The sequence below is a fragment of the Musa acuminata genome, chromosome BXJ1-8 (assembly GCF_036884655.1).
Source record: "Musa acuminata AAA Group cultivar baxijiao chromosome BXJ1-8, Cavendish_Baxijiao_AAA, whole genome shotgun sequence".
In the NCBI taxonomy this organism is placed as follows: Eukaryota; Viridiplantae; Streptophyta; class Magnoliopsida; order Zingiberales; family Musaceae; genus Musa; species Musa acuminata.
Genome location: NC_088334.1, coordinates 4184270 through 4202067, shown reverse-complemented (window position 1 = coordinate 4202067; position 17798 = coordinate 4184270). Strand labels below are relative to the sequence as shown.

The 17798-nt window shown below is 36.5% G+C and overlaps 3 protein-coding genes and 1 long non-coding RNA gene across 5 annotated transcripts; 1 reads left to right on the top strand and 3 right to left on the bottom strand.

The window, feature by feature from the left end:
- Positions 1-473: 473 nt before the first annotated feature.
- Positions 474-3159, bottom strand: LOC135587129 (protein RESISTANCE TO PHYTOPHTHORA 1, chloroplastic-like). Its single transcript, XM_065078162.1, has 4 exons — positions 2763-3159; positions 2228-2438; positions 1025-1194; positions 474-953 (listed from the first exon to the last, which is right to left on the bottom strand). The coding sequence occupies exons 1-4, from the start codon at positions 3036-3038 to the stop codon at positions 927-929; spliced, it is 684 nt and encodes a 227-aa protein (XP_064934234.1). The 5' UTR covers positions 3039-3159; the 3' UTR covers positions 474-926.
- A 4819-nt stretch (positions 3160-7978) lies between these two features.
- On the bottom strand, positions 7979-11940 carry LOC103993733 (methyl-CpG-binding domain-containing protein 4). The gene is made up of 2 exons (XM_009413904.3): positions 11816-11940; positions 7979-8817 (listed from the first exon to the last, which is right to left on the bottom strand). The coding sequence occupies exons 1-2, from the start codon at positions 11819-11821 to the stop codon at positions 8326-8328; spliced, it is 498 nt and encodes a 165-aa protein (XP_009412179.2). The 5' UTR covers positions 11822-11940; the 3' UTR covers positions 7979-8325.
- A 1213-nt stretch (positions 11941-13153) lies between these two features.
- Positions 13154-17047, bottom strand: LOC135587127 (uncharacterized). The gene is made up of 2 exons (XR_010475761.1): positions 16909-17047; positions 13154-16832 (listed from the first exon to the last, which is right to left on the bottom strand). It is a non-coding gene; the product is annotated as an uncharacterized LOC135587127 (long non-coding RNA).
- LOC135587125 (uncharacterized) lies at positions 14938-17226 on the top strand. 2 transcript variants are annotated; one of them, XM_065078156.1, is made up of 4 exons: positions 14938-15857; positions 16302-16509; positions 16601-16730; positions 16828-17226. In XM_065078156.1, exons 1-4 carry the CDS (start codon positions 14938-14940, stop codon positions 16971-16973), a joined length of 1404 nt encoding a protein of 467 aa, XP_064934228.1. In that variant the 3' UTR covers positions 16974-17226. The 2 variants fall into 2 exon arrangements, with proteins under 2 accessions (XP_064934228.1, XP_064934227.1); XM_065078155.1 differs by having other exon boundaries at positions 16820-17226.
- Positions 17227-17798: the final 572 nt, after the last annotated feature.

Below are 17798 nucleotides of genomic sequence, written 5' to 3'. Positions count from 1 at the left end.
TAGAGCAGTAGTTGTGAGTTATAGGAGTTGGCGTTTGCCCTCATTTTGGTATACACCATTGATTGGACTTCTATTAGCTTAGAACATACAGAGGGGTATGAGTATCAGGACTGCAGTTGAATGCCTCCAATGGAGGATAAATAGGCAGTCTGTAACAGTGATTAAATGATACAAATTGAAATGCTCTTCTATCCAATAGTCATACCCAGATTTGTGTCAATATCCAATTAGAATCTTTACCAAAATATCATAACCAATTAATATATGATAGGTTAATATCAGAAGGTAATCTATTTCCAAGCTCAGTTAAAGCACAATAGACATTCCATCCACTGGAGATGGAATCAACATGATCCTTTGCTGCAAGCTTTGTGAAATGTTTTTCCTATCTCACATTATGGTTGTCATGGAGCAAAACTTTGGCTTCATCATCATTGCTATAATTCAAATCATATAAAAGTACCTGCTCAAGATAATGCAAATTATGAGTTTATAACACTACTAATACAGCTTTTACAAAACCTATTTAGAGTCACTTTAAATAGATTGAGATTATTTAAACAGGGAGGGCATCCTCTTTCATCAGTTTTTGGGGTTCCTTCCCTTCCTTTTAAGCAAAAGGGTATGCAATTAATATGCTTAGCCAATATACAACTTTAGGAATCCAACAAGCAACCTTTTTCTGCCTTCAATCATTCTCCACAAGCTTGTTTAGCTACTGATCCCCCAATCCCTACCAAGCCCAGTTCCCTGGTCGTCCCTCATGTCTGCAACTACCGAAAACTGTGCAGTTCGACTTTACATGAAATCAGGCTCAACCGTGTTCATATCTCTGAGCTGAAGCTGACTCTTGGAAAGACATCATGTTATAGTCCTACGAAATCTTAAGACCACCATATGCTCGAAACATTCGACCTGGTGCGCCGTCACTCTGATCTTTGAAGCCAACCAAGCTGTAGATTAATGGACAGAATTAATGCAGAATGGAAACGCAAATGGAGCTGAAAAGAAATCAAGAGATTACCTTCCATGCATACATCAAAAAGAAGGCAATGGTATCTGCAGACCACACAACTGCAAAGGACTTCCAAAAAAATGGAATCAATATATTCAGGAGTGGGATGAGAAGAAAAAGATAGTTGAGAGCTTCTTTCTCGTTCTTCGAGCAATCACGCGCTCTGAGGGAAGGTATGGCTGCAGAATCGGATGACTTTGGAGTCATTATATTAGGACATAGAGAGTCAGAACATTAGTACCACAGATTGACATAATCTAATTTACTCTTCTTAAATGTCTACAGTATCATTCAAGACAGTAAATAAATTGGCGAACCATAAGTAATTGTTCAAACCAAAACCATGGATTGCCCAATGTATGTTTCCTCGTAGACAAAAATATGGACCGTAAGTTTTCACAATTCTAGTAATTTTACTTTTTACCCTAATAAATAACTTCTTAACGTCCCTCTCTCTTTCACTCTCTCATTCACCTTGCACCTCCCATGTTCATCAGTACTCTTATTTCTACTCTGTTATTGTCGCCTCTCATCTTCTTCTCCATTATGGTTGCATATTCCACTTTTCGATCATCACCTCCCCTCCTCTCCAAAACCCCTTTCATTTTCAAATTACAGTAAGTTCCAACACACATGTTGATATATCGGAATAGACGAAGGTCGGACTGGTATGGATCGGGTACCAAAATTGAAAAACCGTGGCTCAAACCACATAAGCCAGTAGGAAGACATCATGAAAACAAGGACAACTAATTAAGAGTTATGAGTTCAATTGTCTAGAAATCCGAGTATAAGTAGGAAGTTCTCAACAAATGGATATCCCATAAATCAACACATAACTGATAAAACTTAAGAATTTCATATATCAAATGCTAGAATCTGCTAGATTGATTAGAAATAAATAGATCGTAGAACATAAGTGCTGAGAATATATGCTTGAAACATACGAATAACCAAACTTGGCAATCTACCTGGTGAGTATTTTCGCAAGCTAAGTTTCATGAAGTCAATGTTAAGCGAAATAGAATGGGCAAAAAAATAAGAAAAGCAAAACAGAGCATCTGATGTTTGTAACTAGACAATTAGTAGTAGTATTTTTTTAGGCACTAATCCACTATAAAAACAGATGAGGAAGAAGAGGTAATAATGCCAACATTGTTGATTGTAACTAAACCTGATCTAAACATATTCTAAGAGCTGAATGAAACTTACTGAACATCCAAATGGACCACATCCCCATTAATCTCCATATGTCGGGTTGATTTGATGGAAATATAAGATTAAAGGAGAGAGCTCCACCAAGCAACATTGATGCGTATCCTTGGACCTCAAACACAGAGTAGAGAGCAGTGCCAGGCACAGCAGGGTTCTTGGTTGCAGTGGAAGCCCTCGGCGCAAAGGTTGCAGCAGTCTTTTGAACAACCTACCAACACAAATTGAAGTCAGGAAACATGGGCATAATATGCTAAGAACTTGCTGTCATTTCAAACAATTCAAGAACCTCAAGATTGACTTGTATTCTAAGAACTTAGTGTCACCTAATTGTTTGAAATAATAGGGTTATCAAAGCATTTCATGCTGTTATCAAAACATCTCATGACACCATAAGAAAAAAAAAGGCTTTGTTTGGAAATAATTTCGGTTTTAATGCGTATTAGGTTGCGTCAGCTAATATACTCTCAGCGCATGTTGGATAAAGAAAGAACCTAATACATGTGATTGGAACAGTTATGACAATACAGCCTACCTTTTTAATCTCCTTATCGCTGATGGGAGTAACCAAGGTAGGCTTGCTGTTGTCGCTGCCGCTGCTACTCTCCGGCGCTTCTTGATTGCCTTCTTCCTCAGCTGTGGCGGCGGTGGCGGTGGTGGAATCTACGCCGTCAGGTCGCGCCTCTGCTCGAACTCTTTTGCTGCAGATGAGGGCCAAGGAGCGGGAAGTGGGTTTGGGAGCGGAGAAGATGGCATGAAGCTTTGGAATCCTGAAGCCGGAGGGAGCAGCTGCCGCGTATAACGGGTACATCTCGATAAGCCAAGCGGAGAGGAGAGGCAGCGCGAAGGAGAGAGAGCGATCGAGAGAGATTGGAAGGCCTGCGTGCGCCCACTGCCCTATCCTCGTATCGCCGCACAAATGAAAGGGGGGAAAAGATTACCCTCTTTCTTGTTTTGACTTCCATCATATTAATATGGTGAATACTTTCGATCAATCATATCATGACACGTGGAACCCAAGTCAATCATCAGACCAAACTACCGCAGAAATATACTCAGCTTCTTGAATTATAAACCGTTAATAATAACCAGACAACCACTATCTTTAATAAAATATTTATCTTATATTTTAAATTTAAATTAGATATCTATGACGTAATATTTTTATTTTTAAAATAAACATATTTTAACTTAAACACTCTCTAGCATTAATCCTACAAAAAATTTACTTTTTATTATGGTTATGAGCATAAATTTTTTTTTTTTTTTTGTTATGCGAAAAATTTTAATACGAAGATATGAAATCAAATAACAAGATATCAAATTTATGATATGTATTTTAAAAAACTTTTATCTAATCTAGGGTGTATTGTTATTGGATTTGAAAGCTATAATAATATCGATCTGTAGGGAAAACTAAACTTGTTTTCTCCTCTATTCTCATTATCATTATGAACGATGTATTAAGGACAAAGGAGAGATGAGAAGACCTATAATATCTCATTAACCGATTCACATGATTAAAAAGTCATGTTATCAAAGAAAATTCATGATTAAAAATATCTTATTTTTTTTAAATTTTCTTTGATAACCAACAAAATATCCAAAATAATCCTTTGAAGCAAATTTATTTTTATATGATTTGAAGATTAAGACAATCATAAATATAAAAATGTCTCAAGTTAGGATTCTTACTGATATATAACTCAAAAGAGTTGATATAATTGATTTAATAGGAATCTTATTCTAGATATATATAACCGTCATTAGAACTTCTTCTTGTATTGATTTAAATATAAAAGAATAATTTATCAAGCTCTTATAATAGTACGAGTTCATTTTTTAACAAACTTATTGGTGGAACATTTAGTAAAACATATTGAACATAAATTTCTTATTTTTCTAAGAATCTAATAAAAAAAATCAAAATTATGATAAGGTTTATCATAATTACCATAAAATTTACCACCCTTATCAAATATGATAATTTTGACTTTTTCGACTTTATTTATGCATACCACTAAAATATGAAACATGAAATGACCTACAGATAGTAAGCATATATAATCTAAAAGAGTTCAGGAAACTATATTTTATTTCAATATTTTATTACACGATCATTGTAAACTCAAGATTCATATTAATTTTGTATGGATTATTATATATAATTCAAAAATTATTTTTTATTGAATTATAAATACATTAAGTTTATAATAAGAAAATAATATCCTAATAATTTTAGATAATGAACCCAAATTTCAAGAACTATGGGAATATAATATACTTCCTTCAGATCCATCAAATGAATTATTTCTAGGCATACGATAAGTCCAAGCTATTTTCACTTTCGGTTTAAGATGATTTATTATAACGATGAATATTTCATTCATTTTCGATATCTATGATAAATTGAATCTTTATTATTGATAATATATAATTGAAGTGTCAGAATCAATCTACCAAGTATCAGGATTTCTATAATGTTTGATTTAAAATATACAAATATCATACTTATATATTCCTTTCAAACAAAACTCTATAGTTATTCACAAGACCTTTATAGAAGTATCATTTTATTATGAAGATTTTATTTTATAAATTTACATAGAATTTATAAACTCATGTGATTTATACTTTAATTTTTTTATTATTATCTAATATTACTCATAATATTATGAGTCTTTCTTATTTTAATCTTAATTCTTTTCAAACATATATACTAATTGGTTTAATTAAGTTTCACTTATCCATAATATTATTATAGTAAATTTTAAATGAGTCAAATTAAGAAAAAATAGAATTAAGAATAAATTATACGAGAAATGACTTAACTATATTTATGCTCAATATTCTTGAGCTTACATATCGATACAATTTTGAATTCCTCAAATACTATAATATTAAATTTTAGTCTGTTCTTACGTTAATATGTTAGTCAATGATTTATCAAAAAATTTAAATTGATATTTAAATATTCCAAGACACTAGTTGTATACTCTAATGAAGTCTCAATATTATTAATAATTATCAAAAAATAAAGTCTTTTAAACCTTTTATAATCATTTGTCTTAATTATTTATTTCATAAAACTTTCGATAGTTAAGTTTGTGATCTTTTTAACTAATCTATTCAAAATCTAAATTACATATACTCAAGTTATTTATAATAATTTAATCTAAAAAACATAAAGACAAGTATCACTATAATACAATAATATAATATTAATGATTTGAGTTTTTCAATAAATGAACTATTGATATCATCTCAATTTCACCTTTAGATGAAAAAATTGATTTATATATTTAATATTCATACAAAAATATTCATGGAGGATTGTAAGGATATCCAAAACATCTTCATACCTCATCACATTATTATTCAAAATAGATTCTTTTTGGGATTATCTAAATCTTTTGATTATATATGTCATTATGAATATTATTTTTTTAATATAATTTTATAACTTATTGGTCTAAACCACTTTGACGATAATATAATAATTTAAAATATCATATAAATGATAAAATATTTATTATAATTCACATTCCATAAGCTTACCATTTCAGGCCACTTTAATAGTTACTAGTCAAAACATAAATATATGAGTTATAAATAATATTCACTAATTTTTTAATCTAATTTATGTTTAAATAATTTAATAATAATAGCAATCATAATAATTATTATATATTAATCAGTATAAAGAAAATCTCATATGATAACTATAAATATGATGAAACATAAATCATACGTTTATGTAAAAAATAAATATTATTTTATAATTTCAAATATATATATGTTAATAATTAAATAAATATCTAAGAATAATAATTAAATTTTTATTTATCATATACAAAATTTTATCAATATACCATATGAGAAAACTATTAAAGACCATCATAATATATATTTTTTTAAATCCGTATGAAATCCTTATACTAATCAATCCTATTTAATTAGATAAACCCAAAATTAGACTACCCAGGCTCATAGATTTGAGTCGATTATTTGCCCAATTAGACTTGTCAAAATTAAAATTAATCAAAATTTAATTTTCTCCAAATTCGATCAAAACTTGACTGATCGAATCTAAATCTAGTAAGCAGTCAAAATATCGATATGATCAAGTCCGATCAAAATATTAAATTAAATTAAATAATCTTATAATTGAGAACATAATTTTTTTAAAAAATTAAATATTAAAGTGTAAAACTATAATTTTTGACTTAGGATATATAATTAAAAATTTTAGTTTCTAAAGGATATATAATGCAATCGTCGTTCCACCCATGCATGTAGGTCGACGATGCAGTAGTCATCCATCGTCTATTGTCGCTTGTGGGGCAACTATCCTCACACGATTGATCGATGACTTCACTGGTCATCGCACCCTACCACCGCATTCATTGTGGGTGGAATGCCCCTATCGCTAACTAATGACCTCCACGATCGTCGCGGGGCACAATTGTGCCCTTACATCTTGCTGTGCAGTCGCTGGGAACCATGACCTTCAATGTCTAGTTGACAACGATTATGGGCAACAAGTGTTGATGTTGTCGCTAACAGTAATACTATTGTAGCTACCGCTTATAGTGGTGTTATCGTAGGGTTACCGCACCTTATAGTGCTTGCATTAGATATTGCTTATGACTAGGCTAGCAACCATCGAAGGTTGTTGCCCTTAACAATAATGTTGTTGATAACAAGTTATCGATCAAGCACGAGGAACCTCACATTGCTCATAAGTAGACAACAAAATGGATCAAATAGAAAAAACGGCTCAATAATACAAACGAATCGATCATACATTGTAAAGAAAAACTGAATAACACTTCTTTATCAGCGAAGGATGCTAATGAATAGCTAAAGTATTTAGATTTCACAAATATAACTCTGATTTCAATTATAAGAACAAAAACCATACTTATGCTTCTATTATGTAATAATTTTAATACTAAAATCCTAAACCAAATAACAATAGATCAAATTTACAATGGATACCTGAATAACACTTCTTTAGATTTCACAAATATAACTCCGATTTCAATTATAAGAACAAAAACCATACTTATGCTTCTATTATGTAATAATTTTAATACTAAAATCCTAAACAAAATAACAATAGATCAAATTTACAATAGGTACCTTTCGATGTTATTCAAAAAATTCTAATCAATAGGTATATGTCGTCAAATTCAAAAGTTATAATGATATTGATATGCAAGGAGAACTAAACTCATTTAACTCATTTTTTTCTCTTTTTCTATTTTCACAGCGGTAAGCGATGAATTAAAGACAATAAAAAAATAAAAAAAAACTCTAATCTCTCATTGATAAATTAGCATGATTATAAATAAATAAAAAAATCTATAATCTCTCAATAATATCACATATTTCTATTTCTTATATCTCCGTTTCCTCTTACATGCATATCCACATATATACACATTATATATATAATCCCTAAGAAATCCTATCTATTTATAAACGAGAGAAAAGATCATCTCCTCAAACATCATATCATAATTATTTTTTATTAATTAAAAATCATACTCAGAATCCAATCATAATATATCCTACCTAACTAAATAAAACAATATAATCTATTAATAGTCTCCTATGCTAACCTTATAAAAGTCTCCTCAACTCAACATCAGATGCGATCCCACTCTAATGTGACATGCAACTCAACACATGACAACGATTATCAAGAGACTTATATCACAACCACGTTTTCTACCAACAACACACTTCAGAAAGAATAGCAAAGCAAAGCGTTTGGTTGGTGCAGCAGCATCATTAACATATTAGTACAATGATTTAGCTAGCAGTACGTAGCTTGACAAAGTTGAAAAATTTCTAGGATAGGCTGACAAGATACAAATAGTGAGGGTACTAGGCAACAAAGAACTAGATTTCAACCAACTCACCAGGAAACAGTCACTGAAATGCTGTCTGGATGATCAACATATTTCATTACGGTTCACAGGGACTGTTCCCTGCTAGCAGGGAACAAACACGAACAACATCCACAAGCATTACTCAGTCTGTCGCTCGGTTGCTTACAGGCAAGACAAAATCCACATTTGTGCATGGCATCAATTTTGTGTCTTCAACCTCTTGCTTCTGGCTGATGAAGATTTGCCCTCCATATCCTTGGGAATCATCTCTTCAGGAATCTTTGGAGATGTAAAACTAAAATCTGCCACAGACATTTTACCCTTGTATTCTGGATATGCTTCTAGAAACTTGTCAACCTCCACTGAGCTCCTTACTTTCTTTCCGTTAGGCATAATATAGCTCACATCCATTTTAGAGTAATCTGATCTCATAACTAGCCGCCTTTCAGTGTCAGGTGGAGTCTTGGGCAAGTTTGGTTTATCAAGAACCCAAACTCGACTATTGTCGTACTCTATATCACCAGGATCATCACAGGAAAGATTTGGAATTTTGTGGCAGAACCATGGATCCTCAATGAAGTTTTGCCTGATAGTCTCGTATTCTTCTTTTGTTGGAATTAGCCTCCATTTAAAACATTCACCACATTGCACTGCATATGAACCAACACTGTTGGTGGACTTCCGTGATTTCTGTCACAAAAAAAAAAAGAGAAGTCAAGATTAACTAAATCACAAGGTTTTTGTCATATAATAAACCCTTCCAGCGATGACATAGGACAAGTTGGAATTTGAGTTGAAAAATAATATCTGGAGAGAGAGAGAGAGAGAGAGAGAGAGAGTGAGAGAGAGAGGGAAAGGGAAGAAAACTATGATTGAGGGAAAGCCTTGTATTCTCTCCAATGTGTGGCTTGGACAGAATCAAATGTAAGCAGCCTTACATCTTCAAGTAGAGAAGCTGAGCATACTAAAAGAAAAAGAGAAAAAACATGCTTGTAAGGTTATCAGAAAAAAAAAAGGGAAAGGGTAAAATAAAGGGAGACAAAACTGGTCGTCCAAACATCAAGGGAACCAGTTGGCATGCCAGACTAGACAAAGCCACCAGAAATAAAAGGGAGATGATTATTAAATCAAAGAAATTTAGGCATACTTAATTTCATCCAGTTGGGAGATGAGCATCATCCTTAACCACACAACAATTTTGTATTTCAATAGGCCCATCTGATTGTGACAACAACCAATTTAGCAGAGAAATAAATAGTTTGTTACTTTTGTACAGAAGATAGAAAGAAATAGTGCTTATGACATTTGACACGGTTCAAGATATATAAAAGAAAATAATGCTCATGAGAACTTGCCTCATGCAAGACATTAAGGAAAGATAAGTGCTTATGACATTTGATCTCATGCAAGACACAGAAAATGAGGGATGGTAAGAGTCCTTACAGAGATCTTAGAATGAAATGGTTCCATACAATGTAGACTGGAAAAGTGATATTTTCTCAAGTCCAAATAGTCCATAAATGTGTTATCAAATTTCTCTTGCTTCTTATAACAAGAACAGCAATACTGGTGTTGAGAAAAGCAATACTTATGACATTTGATCTAATGCAAGACACAAAAAATGAGGGATGGCAAGAATCCTTACAGAGATCTTATGATGAAATCGTTCCACACAATGTAGACCGGAAAAGTGAGAGCTTTTCTCAGGTCCAAATAGTCCATAAATATGTGTTATCTAAGTTCTCTTGCTTCTAATAACAAGATCAGCAATACTGGTGTTTGGCAAGTTTGATTCTAACTTTGCAAACCTGCTTTTTTAACAGGAGGAGGACACACTCAAGACTTTGCAGTTTGCCAACTAATCCCTTCCATCCTCATAATGGAATCACTATACCATCTTGTTTTTTTATATATATATAAATGCATGTTTTATGCTGACTCTCCTCTTAACAGAAAATGTTCCTGATGTCGTATTAGAAATCTTTCATCCATATATGCTAGCTAAGGCATTGAGAACACCCCAATCACAAGGCACAAATGCAATTGGATTAAAACTAAGCATATTTGATCACAAGGCACAAATGCCAAACCTAAAGTCAAGTACTTTATGCACAATCCATTAAATATTGATAAAGCAGGTTTCTTGGATGCAGTTGAAGTAGGATAGAGTGGGGGATAGGTTCTAAGAATTAAAGATTACGAAATGGGTTATAGTTCGTGTGGGAACCACCAGAGGTGGTGGAGTTTGTCGTCATCACCGCTTGTCCTTCCTTTCTCAACTGATTCTTCCTCTTGTTTTACTTATCCATCTTTTTATTTGTCACCAGATGACGACCAAAAAGAAACAAGAGAAGGAACCAAATTTGCTCCAGATCAATCATTTGATCAATTATGGTGAACAGCCGAGAGATAAAATAAAAGCCGGTTGACCTTAGTCAACCCTAGCAGCACAGCTAAGCTGTCAAAACTTGAACCATCGTTTTCAAGCATAACATGTCCAAAACGCCTGATTGTAACTGACTTTGGCTAATACCCAAAATTCAGCTAGTTATCTTGTGATTAAGGCAATTCTGGCAGATATGCCTCATTCGCACATGAATGCTCAAAATTTATAATTTGTTCCATATTCTTTTCATGTTCCATTTCACCCCATTGTGTTTTGGAAAAATATTACTTAATGCAAAAGCCTAAATAACTAAAATGCAAGCTATGCTCTAAGGGGTTAGCTAGTATAAACCCAATGGGGTTAGCCCTCTTCTGCCATTTAAGTTGTCAGCAACACATGGGAATCGATAGTTGTTGCATTCAATCTATCATGATAAATTGACAAGGAAGGACGCAATGTAGTGTTGTTATATGACGATTTTTGTCAATTCCAGCTGGCCAAGTCAAGATTGTTACATTAGAAAGCAAGTTAAGCACTTGGGTGAAAGATGAGATAGATGTTAGCTTCAGAAGCAGTTTTATATAATTAAAAGGATGAACGGGACCAAAAGGGAAGAGTTCGTTAACAGTAGAGGATGCAGTGAAGGCAAAAGCTTCCAAGAATGTGAGACATAGAACATTTAAAATAATATTGTTCTGTAAAATAACGGATTTATGACATAAATTGCGAAAAAAATTAAAGAAATTGAATAGAAAAATCTCTATAAATGCCAACATGAAAGTGAAGTGTACGATTTAGGCTTTACCAAGTTTATATCTTTGTTAGAAGAAATCAAGAACCACAAACATATTCGTAATAACGGGAAACGAACAAAATACATTTGTCAAGCGAAATAAGGGTGGGAGATCAAGAAAGAACCAAAAATCCAAGACAAAACAGCAGCGCGGCACTCGATTGACCCATGGAACCAGGTAAAAGGGAAAAAGGATTTTGATGTACGACCTTAGCAAACCACAGTCGTTTTCATATCTTCACGCCCATATGATGCTAGGGTTACAGATTAACGAGTCCAACGCAGATTTAACTCCGAAACAAGAACTATGTTCGTCAAAATCAAATCTTCAGACAAATCACGAACCCTAGAAAACGGATCCAAAAGCTAGCACAAAACCCCCGAGAAGAATCGAACGACAGTGACGGCAAAAATGTCTCAAAACTTGTTTGCACCACACACCGCCTTCCTTCCTGATCAACATGAGAATTCAACGAAGAAGAAGACTCGGAGGAAGAGAGGTTGCGTACCTCCATGTGAAGTTCTTACAACCCGCCGAACGGACACCTCTCTCTGTTTCGTTCGTCTTTGGTGGAAACCGAGCCGGGCGACGTTTGGTATTTGGGCAAATTAGGGCTTCTAATTTCCAAGTTATCGGATGCGGGTGGCGTCCAACGCACGTGCCCTCCCCGTGCCTGTTACAAAATTTAATATAGATTTAATTTAATTTTAATTCGATTTAAAATTTCACAGAACACAATTACTATTAAATTGAATCTATATGTACAATTCTTATTTTATCAAGATTTCAATAAGGAACAAATAAATGAGCATTTACAATTCACAAACTATTTAAAACCTATATAAATTTATTAGTCACACCATAATATAACCCACCATCTAATGACATGCCATAGTACATATCAAGTGTAATGACATGCCATAGTACATCATAAAATACACACACAATCATAAATGAAATTATATTTAATGAAATGACTATTTGGTTATCATCATTATATATTATTAGTGTGAAACATATACAATCATAAAGAAAAGGAGGAGGTTCTACAAAGTGATCCAGTGGACTATGTTTGGGTTACTATCTCCACCTAAATTAGAGGACAACAACATGAGTAATCTTTAGGAAAGTAAAGTAGCATTAAAAGATCATGACACTGTAATGTGTTAATAATGTGATATAGGCTGTTTGTGAGTTGTCTTTGACATTTAATTTAAGATCACTGATTGGAGAATATAAAAGTATGGAGATTAATGTCTGAAATGAGAGCACAAGTACTTTGCCCATTCTCTAGAACTACTTATTCAAGCTAATGATTAAATTCAGAAAAAGATAATGTTTTATATTTTTATTTTCCAGAGTGAATATATCCAAAATTCAGCTCTCTAGATTAAATTTTTTTATAAAAAAATATTATAGTCGATGAAGACCATTCTAGTTAAATATAAATATCTTAATCCATTCGTATTATTATTATTATTACACTCAGATTTTAAGAAGTATTGTAGTATCTTACCCAATTTGGGTGAGTGTGCTATTATATCGAATAAATGATGAAGATGAGATTCGAACTTAACATATTATGATAAATTATCAAAATATTTATCAACTAGACTAATTTATATTTTTAAAATATATAAAATGATATTTTGAATCCTTAATTATAATAATTAAAAACCAAACTTAATTTATAAAACCCATATTCATCAAAGACCCAAACCACACACTGATGTAACTTTTGCAATAGCTTCTTACTAATAGAAAAGCTCATTTGAAAGACTTGAAATGGGAAAACAGAGGGCATATCAACTAGAAACAAAAGACCTTAGAATATAAACACACAAAAGGAGGGTAAACAGCACCAGCCATACTTGTTTGCATGGTCAACCCAATGTCTAATAGAGAAGGAGCCTTTTGCTCCAGAGCTTAACAACATCCATCTTAGTACTGATCTTTGAGTTAACACTTGGCATGACCCAAATTCTACTGTTTGACAAGCTAAGATAGATTTGTTTCACTCAATGGGTCATTTGGTGTAGACTTAACAACAGTTTGACCTTTTTGCTGCCACAGCCTTTATGTTCGATCCCAGAGAAAAGTTGATTCCAGGGCTTTGAGATGTGCAAGAACAGATACTGGGATGGCCTTGTCGACTAGTGCTTTCGATTTCACAAAGTGAAACAAAAGGTCCACTAAGCTATCCTCAAAGCCAGCAGCAAATTGAAGCCAAGCAGCTTGAGCAAGATTTGGGCCACCCTTCCACCATCAAGCATGAATTTTATGAGATGAGAGCATGTCTTGTCCTTGCTGATGTCCAAAGAGCAGTGGCTAAATGCCAAAAACTAGGTATCATATGTACTGCATGATCGATGTTGAGGGTGATGCACGGCAAGCAGTCGCAAGCGGCTCCACTGTTGCAGTGTCTTGCGTGATGATATGGTGCAAAGTGCATGGAAAGAAGCCCTCCTCTCTCTCTCTCTCTCTCTCTCTCTCTCTTTCTTCTTTGAAGCTGCCAAGGCACTGTCCTGTGCACTCTCCAACTGATAGCTGAACATGTAAACATGTTGTTTCTCTCATCTTTACTCGTCAGAGGATAGCTCAGATCGGAATTCTTTGGTTAAATCTGACTCAATTTGAAAAGGAAGTTAGGGTCTGTAACAGTAGAATGACTGAATTCTCATGGATTCTAAAGGCACAATGGCTTTGTGGGTTGTCTCTTTCCAAGCTTTATTTCTGGCCATTGCCCTTTTCCTTCTTTTTCTCTTTTCTTTCTATCCTTTTCTTTACCTTTCTCTCTTTCGCCTCTTGTTTCTCTACTTCAGTATTTGCAGCCTCTTCTTCCCCAACCACTGGTTTGAGTTCCCCTGAATAGGAAGGAAGAACAAAAAAATCCAAGTGCTTCTTGACAACATGCATTTGTATGGATTCAAGGCCAGCTTGCCTTATGCTTAAAGAAAGATCCAAGCTTGAGATGAAGGTTGCGGCTGCTGACAAGGTCTTAGGTAAATGAAAACATGTTTCTCTGTTTTCTGCAGTGGGGTTCATGGCTGGCCTCTCTCCCAAGGGGACCATAATCTGCGTCCTGGCACTCCAAACCTGCATGCATAACCTGTAGCCTCAGTTGCTTCAAACTGAAAGTTATTGCTCTGATCCACATTGTACATACTGCTCTTGATTGCAGATAGGGTCCATGCTGCTGCACCCCTTGTCATATGAGTCATCTCTCTCTCTCTCTCTTCTCTCTCTCTCTCTCTCTCTCTCTCTCTCTCTTATTGTGAGTTTTCTATTGCCTGAACAAGACAGTGAGCTAACACAGCAAGACTAAGAAGGATCCTGGTTGCATGCATTGGAGTGGTTGAGGCAGCCAGTTGTTTCTGCCCTTGAAAAGGAGGCATCACACCATCACCCTGCTGGCCAATGGACCTGTGGAGGACCCTCACCATCTTTGGGGCAGTTGGGAGGGCATATAATTATCTTTCCCTCCGTTATCTCCTCGACATCTGTCGAACTGTTCTGTTCCACACACAAAAAAGAAGGAACCTTGGGAGGATGAAGGCTACTTAGTCCACCTCTCTAACTAAACCTAATAATACTAATTACATTAATAATCACTTTTCCTTCTCCCATCCCATGTCATCCAGCAGTGCAGGAAGAGGAAGCAGGGGAAGAGGAAGGAAGAGCTATGGTTTGTCCAAAGCCATAGCAGGCTTCTTGTCCTCCTCCAATTCAAGGGAGCCACCACCTCTCTCCTGCTCTGACCACTTTACCCCAATGCTCAGAATGATCACCCTCAAGCTCCGCCGCCTCTGTTCCCTACACCGGTGGCCCCTCAAGCGCCGCCGAGCCAAGACGACTGTACCGATCTATAGATTCGGCCGCCCAACGCAGGAAAGTGAAGCCGTCTGTGGCAGTCGTCACCAGCCTGCGGTCCGGTCCGGTGACCTGATTGGCGTCCCCGAATCGACCAGGCCAATTCGGCTTGCTACCTTCAACGCCGCCATGTTTTCGATGGCGCCTGCCGTCCCCAAGTCCGGGAGGTGTCTCGGAGCCGAGCAGGAGCTTGACATGCGGTGCAAGGCGGCCAACGACAGGCCCAAGAGCATATTAAAGCAGCCGAGCTTGGCGAAGGCCAAGCTGAGGGTGTCCATCAATCTTCCCGACAACGAGATCTCGGTGGAGAGGAGCAAGCAGTCGAGTTCACGGAGGCAAGTGGGCGAGGAGACGACCGCAGCGTGGAAAGGCAAAGCTCCTGTGTCTCACAGCTTTAGCATGTCTGCCGTCCATGGTCTGGGGAAGGAGCCGGAGAAACTGAGGGCCGACAGGAGCATCTTAGAGGTTCTGAGAGAGGTAGGAGCCGATGTGATCGGACTGCAGAACGTGAAGGCAGAAGAGGAGAAAGGGATGAAGCCGCTGTCGGACTTGGCGGAGGGGCTGGGCATGAAGTACGTGTTTGCAGAGAGTTGGGCGCCGGAGTACGGGAATGCGATACTGTCCAAGTGGCCCATCAAGCAGTGGAAAGCTGAGAAGATCTTGGACGATGCTGACTTCAGGTATGTTCTTTCTTCTGCAAAAGGAACACGTTTCCTTCACCAATTTCTTGGCTCTGATTGCAGAGTTCTATATATCCTGGCTTCCCTAGGAAATCTTTTTGACATCCAGAGAAAGATTTAATGTGTTTTACCTTGTAGATTAGATGACTGGGGCAATCATAGTTAGAGCTAGCTGAAAGCAGCTTTCGGGTGTTCTAATATTTGTTACTGTATAGATTAAAGAGCTCATCGCCTCTCTGAGAGATCAATCATCCCTACTTTCTGATGTTCGGTATCACGAACATCGTTGCTGTTCTCACAATCTAGTCAGATCCTTCCATTTTTCTTTCCTCAATTGCTAAACCAAGATTGACCAGCATCCGAAAGTATCCTTAATGGCTTGTTTGTGGATGATCACGTAAGAACTCGTTCACATGCTCAAGAAAACTGCAAATCTTCGAACAGGAATGTGCTGAAAGCCACCATCGAGGTCCCCGGAGCAGGAGAAGTAGAATTCCATTGCACCCATCTCGATCACCTCGACGAGAACTGGAGGATGAAACAGATCAACTCGATATTACGTTCCAGTGACCGACCTCACATCCTGGTTGGTGGCCTCAACTCTCTTGATGAAACAGACTACTCTGCAGAGAGATGGGCTGATATCGTCAAGGTAGTCTTCCTATGAATCCTTGTCTGCAGAAGTTGGGGAGGCCATCTCTTTGGACCACGCAAAGCTTCTGAACATTACTGATCTCTTGCAGTATTATGAAGAAATTGGGAAGCCAACGCCCAAAGTTGAGGTGATGAAGTTCCTAAGGGGGAAACAGTACCTGGATGCCAAGAACTTCGCAGGGGAATGTGAAGCTGTTGTTGTGGTCGCCAAGGGGCAAGGTAATCAACCATTCCCCCACCAGTTGGTTGTGCTCGAGCTCAGATTGCTGCAGGAGAAGTAATGGTTCTGCTCTCAATTCTACTTGTAGATGTGCAGGGGACCTGCAAGTATGGGACGAGAGTAGATTACATCCTGTCCTCACCATACTCGCCCTACAAATTTGTGCCTGGTTCTTACGGTGTGCTCTCATCCAAAGGCACTTCGGATCATCACATTGTGAAGGTGGACATGGTGGTATCTAAGACTGACGGGAGCAGCAGCAGCAGGCATCACCCATGGAAACAGAGAGTCGTGAAGATGGATGCCTCCTCATCCAAAGGAATATGGGATACTGATTTGTAGTTGTTCTCGTTCCTTCCTTCTTCGTTTTCCTGTTCATAGATTTTGACACGGTCTTCTTTTTTAGCTGTTGCTTGATGATGTATTGGATTAGAAGTTTGTGGTGTCACAGTAGACGGGAAGCTGTATTCTTTTGCTTCCCAATAGATACTGCCATTGTTGGTCTTTGCTATGAAAGGAATTGCCGTTATTTATATATATATATATATATATATATATATATATATATATATATATATTCCAAAATAAAAAAAAATAATTAACATTGAAAGAAATTTCAGTTAATATTGTAATATTCGACCTAATATTATTAACAAAAAATACAACATATCCAATATCAACCTAATATTACTCATCCTCGACCTTAATCCGTACCCTTGTGACGGTGACGTCGCACGTGCTCACGCGGTCGTCACGGGGCGGCGACTCCACCAGGTGGGATCCCCGTTGCCACTCACCATCATCAGACACCTCCGCTCCTTCCCCTTCCGCGTCAGCGTCACCGTCTTCTCGGGCGACACTGCCGGTGCACTTACATCCTCCTCTTCAACATCGACATTATAGGGATCTTCTTCTCCTTCATCTGCTTTTATTGTTGCTCCCTCGCGCTCTTCTTGACCCGGTACGACGTGGCGGTCGTCCTCCTTGCGATCTGATTCGGCGATGAGGTCCAACCGGAGGCGCCCGCCCCCGCGGGAGGCGCGGAGAATCTTCGGCGGCCGCTCGAA

Coding starts and splice junctions, on each gene's coding strand:
- LOC135587125 (XM_065078155.1), top strand. CDS start 14,938: ATGTCATCCAGCAGTGCAGGAAGAGGAAGCAGGGGAAGAGGAAGGAAG. Junction 15,858..16,301: donor TTGGACGATGCTGACTTCAG/GTATGTTCTTTC, acceptor ATCTTCGAACAG/GAATGTGCTGAAAGCCACCA. Junction 16,510..16,600: donor GATGGGCTGATATCGTCAAG/GTAGTCTTCCTA, acceptor GATCTCTTGCAG/TATTATGAAGAAATTGGGAA.
- LOC135587129 (XM_065078162.1), bottom strand. CDS start 3,038: ATGTACCCGTTATACGCGGCAGCTGCTCCCTCCGGCTTCAGGATTCCA. Junction 1,195..2,227: donor GTGGTCCATTTGGATGTTCA/GTAAGTTTCATT, acceptor CCGATTCTGCAG/CCATACCTTCCCTCAGAGCG. Junction 954..1,024: donor TTTTGATGTATGCATGGAAG/GTAATCTCTTGA, acceptor ATTAATCTACAG/CTTGGTTGGCTTCAAAGATC.